The sequence below is a fragment of the Ambystoma mexicanum genome, chromosome 3p, assembly GCF_040938575.1.
Source record: "Ambystoma mexicanum isolate Mex_15411 chromosome 3p, UKY_AmexF1_1, whole genome shotgun sequence".
Taxonomy (NCBI): domain Eukaryota; kingdom Metazoa; phylum Chordata; class Amphibia; order Caudata; family Ambystomatidae; genus Ambystoma; species Ambystoma mexicanum.
The window spans coordinates 696,949,931-696,963,925 of record NC_090925.1 but is presented as its reverse complement, the minus strand read 5'-3'; the positions used below and the strand labels follow the sequence as shown (position 1 = coordinate 696,963,925).

General features: G+C 49.2%; 1 protein-coding gene across 1 annotated transcript in view; it reads right to left on the bottom strand.

Annotated features, from left to right (window-relative positions):
- Nucleotides 1-13,995, bottom strand: part of PRELID1 (PRELI domain containing 1) — a 160,736-nt gene that overhangs the window by 112,441 nt on the left and 34,300 nt on the right. Inside the window, exon 2 of the mRNA XM_069651500.1 lies at nucleotides 3,485-3,662. Within this exon, the coding sequence (XP_069507601.1) occupies nucleotides 3,485-3,576 (92 nt within the window). The 5' untranslated portion in view covers nucleotides 3,577-3,662. The remainder of the gene's footprint in view (nucleotides 1-3,484; nucleotides 3,663-13,995) is intronic.

The following is a 13,995-nucleotide window of genomic DNA, read 5'->3' as shown; positions in this document are numbered from 1 at the left end:
AGCTGAACAAGGAAGAGACCACCATGTAGTACTACCCAGTGGGCTCATGGGTGTGCAACAAGCACTTGCAATGAAAAGTCCCCATCACACCTGTGGCATTAACACAAAACAATACCGTCTCCCATGTCTATGGTGCAATTCATTCCTCACATTGGCTTAGTTATTTTTTTAATGTATTTTTAACCATGGCACATACATTGCATCACCACCGTCATTCACAGCCTTAGTAAACATTTAAAACAATGCTGAATCACCATCATAATCAATCAGAGTAGTCCCAAAGTGGGGCACCAAGAATGCATTCCACTCATTTGCACCCCTCCACAATTCCCGCGTCAATTTGTAAACCAGCTTCCGCTGAAACAGTGCCATTCAGGGTGGTCCTAAATCCGGTGTAGTGATTAACTTGTTAAGCATTTGTACCCAATCCAACCCCTGAGCCCCCTCTACATCCGGTTCCCTGTCTCCTCAGAAAGTCCACTTCCGCCATCCCCCAGCGCTGTTCATCCCCCACCCAGGATTGCACTTGTGGACTATTACAATTGAGTGTTTGGCCAGTATTAACAAAAATTGTGCCATTTTGTTTGGTCTAATCCCGCTTCCCCCTCCTCCCCCCACTTCCCCTCGAATCAATCCCCAAAGACACCGCCAGTGTACAGTCATATGTGCTGTGTACCCAGGAATTCAGTTTAACAATTGCCTCCGCCCTGTAAGTTTGAATGGTTGGCCAGTCCCACATCATGTGCCAAAATCCAGCAGAGGTTACCCCACATCTGGGGCAACAGTGAGAGGTCCGAGTTGTTGGCATGAAGCCTGGTCGGGGTCATGTACACCCTGTGTAAATGTTTGCATTGAATTAAACAAACCTCACATTTCTAGACACCTTCTTGATCTGCTCCCATATACGAATACATTTGAGATCTCGGATCCCATATCCCGCTCCCATTTTGCCTTAATCCCTAGTTCACGTCTCGGTTTCTGCTCGTGGATGCCCCATAACTCCCTTAGTCTCATCTAAAGTTAGAATCTGTTGTAACAATGAGTTTGTTGTCGGCTCCTCAGGGAGGTCTTCCCATAAGTCGGACAACCTTTTTGCCATCTCATGTGTGTCGCCATTGTTTGAAAGTCAACATTATCCCTTTCAAATACAGATCCCGTTGTTAAGCAGCCTTTGCTGAGCAGTTTGCCGACATCAAAGTTCTTAAATAGCTCTTGCAGAATCGGGTCGAACCCTAATAGAAGAAGCAGGCTATACCTCCTTGAGATGTGTGGTTTGTGCGGGAGATTGCTCCAGATTTCCCTGGGGACTGCGTATACATGTGTCACCCCCCACTGTACCTATCGGGTCCCAAAGTAACTCTATACCATCCCTGTTCCTTAGGACCCCAGCAGAAGCCTCAACCAGCCCCTTTCCGGTGAATCATTCCAACAAACTACCCCCTGTAACTGGGCTGCATAAAAATAAGCTTCAAAATTGGGGAGGGTGATCCCTCCGTCTAGCTCTGATCTACGTAACTTATCTAAGGCTACTGTCCGGCACCCTGTTCCCCATAGTAATTCACCCATTTCCGTGTCCAGTATTTGAAAGAAGATTTTTTTAAAATCTTTTATGTAATAGTCACAAAATAATAAATTAGTCTGTGCAATATTAACATTTTACATAAGGCAATTCTTCCCATTAGGGAGAACAGCAGAGTCTTCCAAAAACCCATAGTCTCCTATCCCGCACTATGCCCGACCTGTATTATAAACAAAAGTTTTGTCCATGATATCGAAAATGTGTATTCCCAGGTAATGAAAGGACTCTAGCTTCAATCGTACTTCCCACTGAGGGAGATCTTCCCTTGGTAGTCCTCGTAACGTTGCAAGTGGGATTAGCATAGATGTATTCGCCAGAGAGTCGCCTAAAGTTGCCTGAAACGTCCATTATTATCGGAATATTGCCCTGTGGATTACTGACGCATAGCAATGAGGCATCTGTATACAAGGATATGTTATGGGTAATCCCATGGATCGTAATACCTGCTTCCAACATATAATTCCTGAAGTACACTGCCAGGGGTTCCAGGGATAATAACGGCAATACTGGGCACCCCTCCCTCTATTGTCCATTGAGAAGATATACAGCCCCCGTGACCCCATCTTAACTCCTGCCACAAAGTTCCTGTACAATACATTGATCCATCTCTGGATGTGGCGTCCCAACCCGAATGCCTGCAGTACCCTAAAAAGCCAAGGTCATTCCAGAGTCGAAAGCCTTAGTTGCATCTAAAGCCAATACTGCTAGTCCTTCCTTCGATCCCTGCACCTGCTCAATTATGAAATGAGGCCTCCAAAGATGGATAGAGGTATTCCTCCCCCCCACAAATCCGCATTGATCAAGGGTGTAGGAGGACCGGGACCACGTTAGATAATCGCAAGGCCAATAACTTCCCTAAAGTTTTTGCATATACATTAACGTGAGAATTAGGTAATTCAGGTCCTTTCAGGGTTTCAGTAGTACTGTAATGAATGCATCTCATTGTATCAGGAAGGATGCCCTTATGTGCTGCCTCATACACCCGTTTCAGCTGGGGATTAAATATATCCGCATAAGTAAGGTAGAATTCTACTGGCAACCCATCTGTGCCAGGGGATTTACTTCTTTGCATAGACTCAAGTGATCGGCCAATTTGATCCTACCCTATCGGTGCATCCAACTCCTTGCTCGGTTGTTGTTAGATATAGCATGGTTACCTCAGCTATCACCTGTCCACTGCCTCTTCCACATATATGTACCTTCACTGGTGTATAGTTTCCTATAGTATGCCGTGAACACCTCCTTAATGCGTGTCCGTGTGACAGCCCATGTCCCTGAAAAATCATAGACCTGTGCGATAGTGCCTTTCGGAGATTCTTTCCGTATCAGCAAGGCTAACAGACTCCCTGCCTTGGTCCCCTTCTCCATGTATTCATCTGGTATATTGAATGTTTTCAAACCTGGACAATGCCTCCTGATGAGCAAGAAGTGTTTTTCGCAAGATCGTCCCCTACCTTTTGCCAGTCCCCCATATCATTCTTTAGATGTCTATCTGCCGTTCTGTCTCCTTAAGGGATTCATTTAACAGTTTTCGCACCCCCACCATCTTGGATCTGCAAAGGCCTGTCACAGTCACTTTGAAATCCTTCCACAGTCTTTATCTCCGCTACCGATCCTTTGTTAATTCCCCAAAAATCTTCCATCTCCTCCCTTACTGTAGTTTGGAATCCCCCACACTCTTTCTTCCCTCTGTCTCCACGTCGGCATGGTTGGTCAGGTAATGGCCCCCCTTCACCATAGAAGTCATGCGTCACACATCCATGCTTCACCCCGACCTTCGACTAACTAATGTACATGCAGTTCAAAATCTCCTCTTGTGTTGCGCTGCCTGGTCTTGCTTCCAAGACAAACTTGTTGCCCCTCAGCTATCCTTCCTCACCTAAAGAGATATAAATTAAGCCTCACCTGTACGGATTAGGGTAGCGCTGCCAAAATGCAGCACACACTTGGTCCCAGGAACTCTTCAGCTCACTCAGTCCCAGAAAGTACTTCACCATTGTTCCCAGTCAGAGATCCAGATTGAGGGATGCATGAGCCAAACAGGTACAGGATGGTTGCCTTGGTGATCTTAAGACAAATGTACCTGAAAAAAACCACAACATAATATGAGACCAAGCCTGTCTTGTCCATTAAATATGCTTGCCCTCGGAACACAAACTCTGGCTTTCAAAGCACTGTTTCCTTGTAGTGGCCACACAGACCCAATCGGATCATGTACCCTTCCCCACCACCCTCCCAATTTCAGCTGCAAGATTTTTATAGACATTAGTTATTTCACCATGTTTTAAAACACTGTCTACTTAGTCCCATGAGTCCACCAAAATGTCCTCCATACTTCTAAAAAGCCTAAGCTCCAGGAGTACTTGCTAAAGCCTTTTTTGCACAGGTCTTTGGTGAGGGTAGTGCAACTTCTATCCTTAAACTGGGGCAAGTACACCCAGTCCAAAAGGGAAGCAAAAATTAGTAATGTGACAGCAATCAGGCTTAAATGTAGGAAGAGGAAGTAGGCCGATATAAAGGCACAATGCGGACACGGATCCACATAGAATATACCACACTGGCATTCTGAACAATAGACCTTGTTTATTAGAAAAACTGTAAATACCATAAAGACATCACACTTTTATATTGTAGGTCCACTGCCGGTGATAGGCACATTACACAAAAGGCAAAGGGCGAGAAAAGAAGGGAACTATACATTAAAACGCACTGTTAAAGTTGTTACAAGACACCAATGGCAACGTGAACTCATTTCTAGAGCATTTTTTAAAAAAAATACAAAAACGCATTAGAGTAAATGAAGGGCCTAGAGGTGGGAAACCATTACTAAAACACAGCCAGTGACTACCAATATACATGACGGTGTTCGAAATTGAGAATCACCATGGGCCATCGACCCAGTCAGAAAACAATGGCCCTGGTAATCTCTTTTAATCACACCAGTCAGCTTCATTGAGGGAGATTAGACAAAGATTAATTTTAACTGAAAATGTACCACCAGAACCTGTGGTGCTGCCCCCTTAAGGGACGTGCACGCGGCGGCATGACGTTGCATGCCCCCGCTTGCGTTATAAATAAAAGGGGGTGTTCCCGGCTGCAAGAGTGCGACCGGGGAGCCCGAGCTGAACAGACGTGTGTGTCTGAGTGTGTGGGGTTGGGGGCTCACGGGAACTGCCATATGGGTCACGGAGGGACCCCCAATTTTTGACGCAGAGCGCATAACTGGAAATTCGTTCCATGCCGTAGGCCATGCAGATGTCAGGCGGCAAGCGGCCATTTTGGATTCCTGGCAAGGGATACTCACGGAGCTCCGGTAGGGCCCGTGTGGGGCATCCATGCCTAATTTTTGCAAATATTGATTGCGGGCAGCTGTACTTGCCCACACATGCCCGAATTTTGAATTTTATTAGATTTTTGTGCGAGTTACGTCGCGTGAAGGAGAGGAAAGGGGGGGGAAAGATGCTAAGGCCTGCTTAACTCCCAGACTCCATTTTTTTTAACATTCATGCAGGATTACTGCTGCTACACGAGATTCTACAGCTGAGGATCTCCATCTTCATTGTCACCTTCATCATCATGCCCAGCGCTGTGTGTAAAAGGCACAATTTGCACTGTCAACTTCCTGCTACCCATCATCATCATCATCATCATGTCTGGACTAGTGACTCCTGTGTGTGTCTGGAATGGTGCGCTCCACGGCCCCGGGTGGGCCTGTGCTGGTTGGGTGAGTTGCGGCCCCCAGTTCATTTTGGGGGTGCCTATGCGCTCTAGCCCATGAGTGAGCCTGGCAACCAGGACGGCGGGCAGCCCGTGGACCAACAGCAGCCTCAGGCTCTGCCCCAGCCTGTGTCACAACCAGTCGTGCAGCCGATTCCTCAAGTCATGGCGCAAATGCGTGCCCCAGAGGCGCTACAGCCCATTCCAGAATTTGACGTCTCAGGCCCCCCAATCCAGCATGGGGCCCAGGTGGAAACGGTGGGTGGACCGTTTGGACACGTACTTCAGGCCACCATGGTTATAAATGAGGACAGCAAGCCGGTGACCCTACTGTATGTGGCTGGGCCTGCAGTGCCGGAAATCTTTGAGTCCCTCCAGCCCACTGATGCCTCTTATGGGGGGGGGGGGCAAAGACTGCCCTTCAAAACCACTTCTTGCCGCTCGCCAATGCGGATTATGAGAGATTCGTAATGCTGTCAGCCTGACAGAAGGAAGACGAGACGCTGGACACTTTATGGCCGTCTCAGACACCTCTCCTTGGTGTGTGCCTTGGGTGATTCTGAGGACATGATCAGAACTATGCTAATTCAGGCATGTTTGTCGGAGAAACAAACGGCAGGTGCTGAGGGAACCAGGCACTACGCTCACCCGCATCCTTGAACTCGAGTGTTGCCATGAGGTGTCGGAAGCCCGGGCATCCAAGATGGAAGCTGGGACGCGCCCGGTGAAGACGGAAGAGGTATGTGCCATGTGGCGGGGTGTCAGGTGTCAGGAGGCCAGGTACCAGCTTCCGCAACAGGGGCTGGAGAGCTGGCGAGTCGTGCCAAAAATGTGGTTATGACCTGCCCCACCCTGCTGAGTGCCCAGCAGCGTGAAGACCTTGTGGGAGGTGTGGACTTGCGGATCACTATTCCTGTGTGTGCAAGGCAGCCCGGTCTGTGATGGTGCCCAGGGACCCAGTTCGGTCGGGGTTCCTGTGTCAAAATCGCCCCCGAACGTGGCTCAGGTCAATCAGGGAGAAGATGGTGCCCCGGAGGAAGACGAGGAAGAGAATATCTTCTTCGTGTCCAGCGTGTGGACTCTAAAATCAAAGAGCAGACGACAACCGAGGTGTGTGGCAGCAGTGAACAAAGTCGCCCGTCCCGGTGCTCATAGACACGCAGGCGTCTGTCAACGTGATGGCCCATGGACACTACAATGCAATGGACATACCACCGAAGCTGGTCAGTCCAAAGGCCCGCATCTTCGCTTTTGGTGAGTTGGAACCAATTCCCCTGGACGGCGCTTTCGTGGCAAAGGTGGAGCATGACGGATCGAAGATCACGGCTTGATTGTGTCACACCGGTGAGCACGAATACCCTATACCTGTGCTGCGGCAGAGGCTTTAGGCATCGTCAGTTTTGCTTTCCTACTCTGTATACCTTGAGGACATACATGACTTGCTGGACAAATACTCTGCCCTATTCCAGGAATTGGTCAGATGACCGGTGACCCAGTGAGGCTGCACATTGAGGAATCCGTGCAGCCCATAGCCCTGAAACATCAGAGGGTGCCGTTCCATCTCTGGGAGCAGGTAGACCAGGAACTGGACAATCTATTAAATCTAGACAACACTGAGAAGGTCGAGGGTCCCACACCATGGGTGTCACCAATCGTGGTGGCAAGGAAACCGAAGCAACCCGACTGTACGGATATGCGTCGACATGAGGCTACCCAACAAGGCCATTAAAAGGGAAAGACATTTGACCCTGACCATCGACGACATCATCGCGGAGGTACAAGGAGCTCACTTCTTTACCAAGTTGGACCTTCGGGCCGGCTACCACCAGGTCGTCTTACACCCGGAGTCAAGGTATACAGCGACCTTCACAACTCACTGTGGACTCTATTAGGTACAAGAGACTCAGTTTTGGCATGTCATCGGTAGCAGAGGTGTTTCAAAACATCATCAGAGGTGCCCTCGCTGACCTGGATGGAGTCCTAAACATCAGTGATGACATCCTGGTGTTCGCCAAGACTGAGGTGGACCATCTACGCAAGCTGGCCAGGACATTAGCGAGGCTGAAGTCAATGGGCCTCACGCTTCGCAGGGATAAGTGCAAGTTCTTGCGCCCGACCATCAAATTCTTTGGATTCGTGTTCAAGGAAGCGGGTGTGTCGCCAGACCAGAGGAAAGTGCAAGACATCAAGAAGGCCAGACCGCCTGAATCTGTGTCAGATGTGCGGATATTTCTTGGTATGGTGACGTACTGCGGTCGGTTCATCCAGAACCTAGCGTCCAGGTCGGACCCTCACAAAAAAAGAAACAACATGGCACTGGGGCCCTCTCGAACAGGCGGCGTTCGAAGATATCAAGAGCGCTCTCACAGCCGAAGACACCATGGTGTTCTTCGACCCCACCCTCCCGTCGGAGATCATCATTGACGCCAGCCCGTTCGGCCTGGGGGCCGGGCTGACACAAATGGGCTGGGATGGTGGCGTCCACCCCGTAGCATACGCCAGTAAGGCGCTGTCTGACACCAAGCAGCGATACTCCCAGGTCGAACGGGAGGGTCTGGCAGTACTGTGGGGCTGCAGGCATTTCAGACTCTACGTCCTGGGCCGGCCGGTGACGGTCGTGACAGACCACAAACCCCTACTGCCCATACTGGCGGGATCCCCATCCAAATCACCGGCGAGGATGGAGCGGTGGATGCTCGCTCTCCTCGAGTATGGCGTCACCCTAGTGTACAGGCCTGGTGTGAACAATGCGGCAGACTACCTGTCCAGGCATCCCAGTGATGGCAGTTAGGAGGAGCTAGACACTTGTGCCGAGGAGGCGGATGACCACGTTCGGATGGTGGTAGAGGTGGCCACCCCGAACGCCATGCCCCTCGAGGACCTGGAGGCGGCAGCAGCCCAGGACGAATGCTTTCAGATCCTGAAGACTGCAATGCAGCAGGGGTCAAGGAAGACCATGCTCGAGTCATTGGCCAGACGCACGCAAGATGCCAAGGTCGGGCTCGAACAACTGTGGAAAGTGAGGGAGGAACTATCGTTCTCGGCGACGGGTCTCCTGTTAAGGGGTGACCGGATAGTCGTGCCACAAACCAAGATCAAAGATGTGATAAGTCTGGCCCACCATGGACACCAAGGAGCCGCCAAGACCATGGCTCGGCTACGCCTCAAAGTCTGGTTCCCTGAGCTTGAACGGAGGGCCGATGACTTTGTAGCCGCATGTGTCTGGTGCCAGGCGGCGTCCCTGCTACAACGAGAGCCAGTGATTGAAACAATGCCCTGGGTGACGCGGCCATGGGAGGTGGTGCACGCGGACTTTGGGTCCACCACATTAGGTACACACTTCCTGGTGGTGGTGGACGAGTACTCCCGCTATCCGGAGGTAGAGTTCATCGACTCAGTGGCGTTTGAGCACGTGGTGGTCGACATCGAGAAAGTATTTGCCTCCCATGGTTTTCCCCATACCCTGTGCTCGGACAATGGGGTGCCGTTCCAGAGCGAGCGCTTCTCAGAACTGATGGAGGGGTATGGGGTTCAACATCAAAAGATCACCCCGCTCTGGCCAACAGTGAGGCGGAAAGGCTGATGAGAACTCTGAATAAGACTTTCCGGATAGCGCAAGGCCAGGGACAATGCCTGCAGAGGGCGCTGTATCAGTTCCTGCGAGTCTACCGCACCACCCCCCACTCATCCACGGGAGTCGCCCCGGCCGAGGCCCTGTTCAAAGAGTGCCCCGAGGGATGCTGCCCAATGTTGGGGAGAAGGAGCCTGGAGTGATCAACGACCAGCAGGTGGATCTGGATCGCAGACTGCGGACGGAGCAAGAGAACACGAGGAGAGGACTCCGCCCGCAACGCCTAGAACCTGGAGATGAGGTGCTCATAAGGTACAGACACCCCCACGCGAAGCTCTCTCTCCCATATGAACCTGAACCACTGGATGTGGTGGCTGTCAAGGGGTCCATGGGGACGGCCTCGTACGGGAGAAACTAGGGGACCCAAGAACTGAACACCCCCCCCCCCCACGAACCAGACAGTATGGAAGTACCTGATGAGGGTGGAGGCACTGCCCCCCTGCCCGCATCCCCAGCCCGGGGATTGCCACCGGATGGACTGCCCGTGCCGGAGGTAAGCGGGAGGTACCCCCAGAGGGCTGGTCGAGGGAAACCCGCTTACCTCAACGATTGCGTGCTGGGACAAGTTTCCTAAATGGCCCGTGGGCCGTGGGTAATAGTCACGGGGATCCAGGGCGGTTGTGAATAAAGGGGAGCTGTGGGGAATTATTGGTAATTGCAGTGTTTGTTGTTGTTGTTTGGAACTGTTGATACACATTTGTTTGTCCACATGGGAAAGCAGGAGTGTGGTGCTGCCCCCTTAAGGGACGCGCACACGGTGGCGTGCATTATAAATAAAAGGGGGCGTTCCCGGCTGCGAGAGTGCGACAGGGGCGCCTAAGCTGAACAGATGTGCGTGTCCGAGTGTGTTGGGCTGGGGGCTCACAGGAACTGCCATATGGGTCACGGAGGGATCCACAACAGAACCCTTAGATAAAATCAAAGGCAGAAATTGCTTTAACTGTAAAAATACATTTTTACAAGTTTTAAATGTGTACACAGTTTGAAATGAGCAAAATGTTCTCCTTGAGCCCTGCGTTGGAGAGCAATGTCAGTTTCACAAATTTTCTAAATCAAGTAATTTTGCACAAAGGTGCTGATGTTACAGTATTTCCAAGTAACAGAAAAGGCAGAACTGTCAGGAAAGTAAAAGGTCATTAAGAGTTTAGTATAAAACTCGACTGACCGCCTTGAATCGGGCCATCCTGCTCGCCTGCCTGCCTCCCTCATCTTCTGTATAATTAACAAGAACTGAATCCAGCAACTCCTGGCTACCGCGCCCAGCAGCATGTATATAAGCAGCAACTGCTTCACATGTTGCTGCTGATCGTGTAGGATTAATTAAATGATTGAACATGAACAAGTTCCTTTTTGACAGGTGAGAACCATGGGGCCACGCTAGCGGGTGTAGGGTCGCGCAGATGACAGGCAGGCCTGGGTGGCGCAGCTTATTTCAGTCTGTTACTTTCCAGCCCATCATTTTTAAAACCACTGAAGCCAGCCAAGGGAAACTAAATTGAAAATAACCGAAGTTTAAACACACCGATCGATGCAAGAGTCTGTATATCAAGTTACATTCTTTTCGGCCCCCCTGAATGCTGGGGAAAAAAACGGGCCACATGAAGTAAAATTGCATTCAGTCGTTGGCGGAATGGCCAAGAGGCCAGTCCACCCCTGGCTGTAAATTTAAACCAAAGATAACGGTTACGCAAGGAAATAAAAGCATCAGTGCAGTAAGGCTTACTGCATTTCGTTGGAAAGGTTTGTGTCTGACTGGAGTATTGAAAATGGATAATGCGAAACAACGAAGTATCACAGTAGGTTTTTTGTGCAAAACCCTCTGCTTAATTTAGTTTACTTTATTTAAATGCACCACAAGTTAGACACCTACAAACTATGGCCGAGAGACTACAGCCTGAGTGTGGTCTAAATTAGAACTTTGACTGAGAGATAGGACACGGTTATGTGGTGAAGCACGGTACCGCAATCCCCAAAAGAACATTACATGCTCTGTGCTGCGAGATGGAAGAGGAGAGACACTGGTAGACCGGAGCTGCAGGGCCTCAGAGTAACGGCCCTAGCCTTTCCCTTCAGTTGCAACAGCACAAGTCTAGGATGTATGGACCACCATAGGGCCTATGGGAGGATACAGGTTTAAATCCCCAGAGGAACTTGGGTAAATGTAAGATTTACTTAAATTAATAAAATAACCTGCACCCCAAGGACAGTACACATATTCTGAACCCAGGATAAAACAAACGAAAATAAGGATAAGTGAGACCCAACAGAAGTTTAAACTGGCCAATAGAAAGAGAGCCCAACACAGGAGGACCAGAATGGAAACACCCTGCCACCCAATCCTGCAGGCAGTACTTTTCCACCAATCACTGACCAAAAGCTGAGGAGGTGTCTGGCTCTAACAGTAGTGCCAGCTCACTCTTCTCTCAGTCAGGAACAGATTCCCTGTACTAGACGCTGGTGCATGAAGAGGAGCTGTACACTGAAGGAGGCGTTGCTGTCTGGAGCCTGGACTACCATGGAGCTCAGCCGGCCTGGAAGCTGCATGAAGGAAACAGGCTTACCCAGGGAGAAGGAGACTACCCTGCAGCAGCACCTAAAGCCAAAAAGGTGGAAGAGCTGACACACCAGAGAAGCCTGGGAAGAGGCAAAGGCAAAACCTTGCTGAAACCCTGGTATAGACCAGGACAGAAACAGGCCCCTGAAAAGAGGGGGGCAAACCAAGGCCCCTCCATACAGAGAAGGAGGGGAAAAAGCAAAGATCCCTGGAGAGGGGAAGAGGCAAAAATAGAGGTCCCCGAAGACGTGAGGGGCAAAGCACAAGGAAAGGGAAATTCCCAGAGACAAGGGCCACCAAGTAAGAAGTGAGAATACCCCATAGAGGGGATAATGGACCAAAATCATTGAGACCGACAAGAACCCTAGAGTAAGACGGGAGTCAAAACCCCTGAAAGGAAGACGGGGGTAAAGTCAAATTGAGAAGGAATAGTTATCCCCAACAACAGTTTAGGCACAAAAGGGACAGCTGGAAGCATAAGAGGGGGGGGAGAGGAAGCTAAAGGCTGGGGGTGGCGGGAGGGGAGGGAAAACCCCAGAATTCCAACAGAAGGTCGTGGCAACATACCAAACAACCAAGAGAAAGCGGGATTAATCACCTAGAAGACGGAGCCGAAGAACCAAAGTGCAGTACCCGGCTGATCCCTTGCAGAAGAGGCCCTCCACCTGGAAAGCAACAACATGTCCCGGTTTGAGTTCTTTGCATCAGCGCCCCCATTGGTCATCTACCTGAATAAACCTTAAGAGAAGACCTCTGAATTGTTGGACTTTGTTCATTTAGAAGAGGACCGTTAGATATTTAACCCTCAACATTTTTACACCTAAGGGAAGGCCTTGCTTTAAGTTTATTTTTCTCATTGCACCATTTAATTTGGATATTCTGGCAATTCACTTTTTACTCAGGAAAACCTCATTTGAAGTTGATGATTAATTGCAACGAGACGTGTTTACATTGGGATCTTAGTACTTTGGACACCTTTTACTTCATAGGTGCAGTGCAACTTAAGTTTGCATTATTTATGCAGGTATGAACTTTTAAACTACTTATTGTTCAACACTTCGCTTTATTTCTTAAAACTCTATTTTCTGTTACAGTTGCTGACTAAAGAGTTTTCTTTGAAAAGACTGAAAGTCAGATCCTTCTCAGGGATCAAAATAAAGATTGGATAAGCAGGAGCTAGAAGCAGTTAAGAGTATTCAGCATTAACCAGGAGCTACAATGGTGGATCGGGTGCTGGTACATAGCGTTCCGCAAATATAACTTCCACACATTTTGTTTTATGACCCCCTTGTTTTATAGATGTTCCCTAATGTTTATTTATAAATTGTCCAAAATGCTCAGAGTTAAATTTACATTGGTGTGTTTATTCAGCATCAGTTGGCCTGTGGAGTCAAAATGAGTTCCTTGTGTTAAGCTAACCATGCTCTTCTAGGGTACAAGCAGGACCTCACCGGCCCCCAGATCCCCTCAATTTCGAGCCATGCCTCTGTTTGCTACATCGTCAAAGTAATCGCGGAGGTCCTCTACCCTGTGCAGAGACCAGTGTTTCAGTCTGAGAAGCTCTTCAGACGCTCAAAAACAGGCATACTGAAAAGATGGCCAGTCTGCTTCTGTGGCCTTCCAAAATATGGATTTAGTCTCATGCATTTCGATATAAAGTTAATATCTGCATATTAATATCTTGACAGTTTATCAGCTTTGAAAGTGGAAAAAACACATCACCCATACAAGCTGTTATCAGGCCCCTCACAAAACCACATGCTACACATGTCAAACAGTTCACACAGGTTTTGGAGCCACTTGCAATATAATAATTCTGCCATTTTTCTGCAGCAATATTTTGAGCCATCAACCCACTAAACCATACCTCGTAACATACTGAAATGTCTTAGGGTTAATGCTACTGATGGTGGTCTGTAAACCAAGGGTCTCTGGTACGTTTCACAGCAGTGCCGACTTACCCTTTCCTTCTTAAGTTCTTAAAATTTGAAGCACAATTTAGTTGGTTGATGACAAATTCCTCTGGTTTGAGACTTAGCGCGGGGGGCATTGGGGTGGCATCCCCTCCCAAACCCCCTCCAACCCTTCATTTTCAGGACATCCAGGTCCCCTCCCCCTGAGGAAATCCCCCCACCCCCAAAAATATGCATTTGAATTATGCAGCTAGTGATTCTAACTTGCTCGATAATAATGCAAATTTAGTATCCGCAAAGAATCTAAAAAGAGTTAAATTCTTTGCAATTGCACAGACTGGTGGTGTCCCTTATGCCCTACACGGCACTATACATAATGAAGGCAGATGAATAAAACGCCTATGCTTTCACACACGTAAAACCTTTTGAAAGGCATTAGGGAGACCATGAGTGACGTCACACCTTTCAAGATGCCTCGGGTGTGCCAGCAAATCCAGCCCTGGAGGCATCCTGAATGGCTCTTCACCCATCCCAGGCCGAGCACTGGATCACAATGCAGACCCTGCCCATAACCTGATACAAGCATAAGTAGGAGATGCGG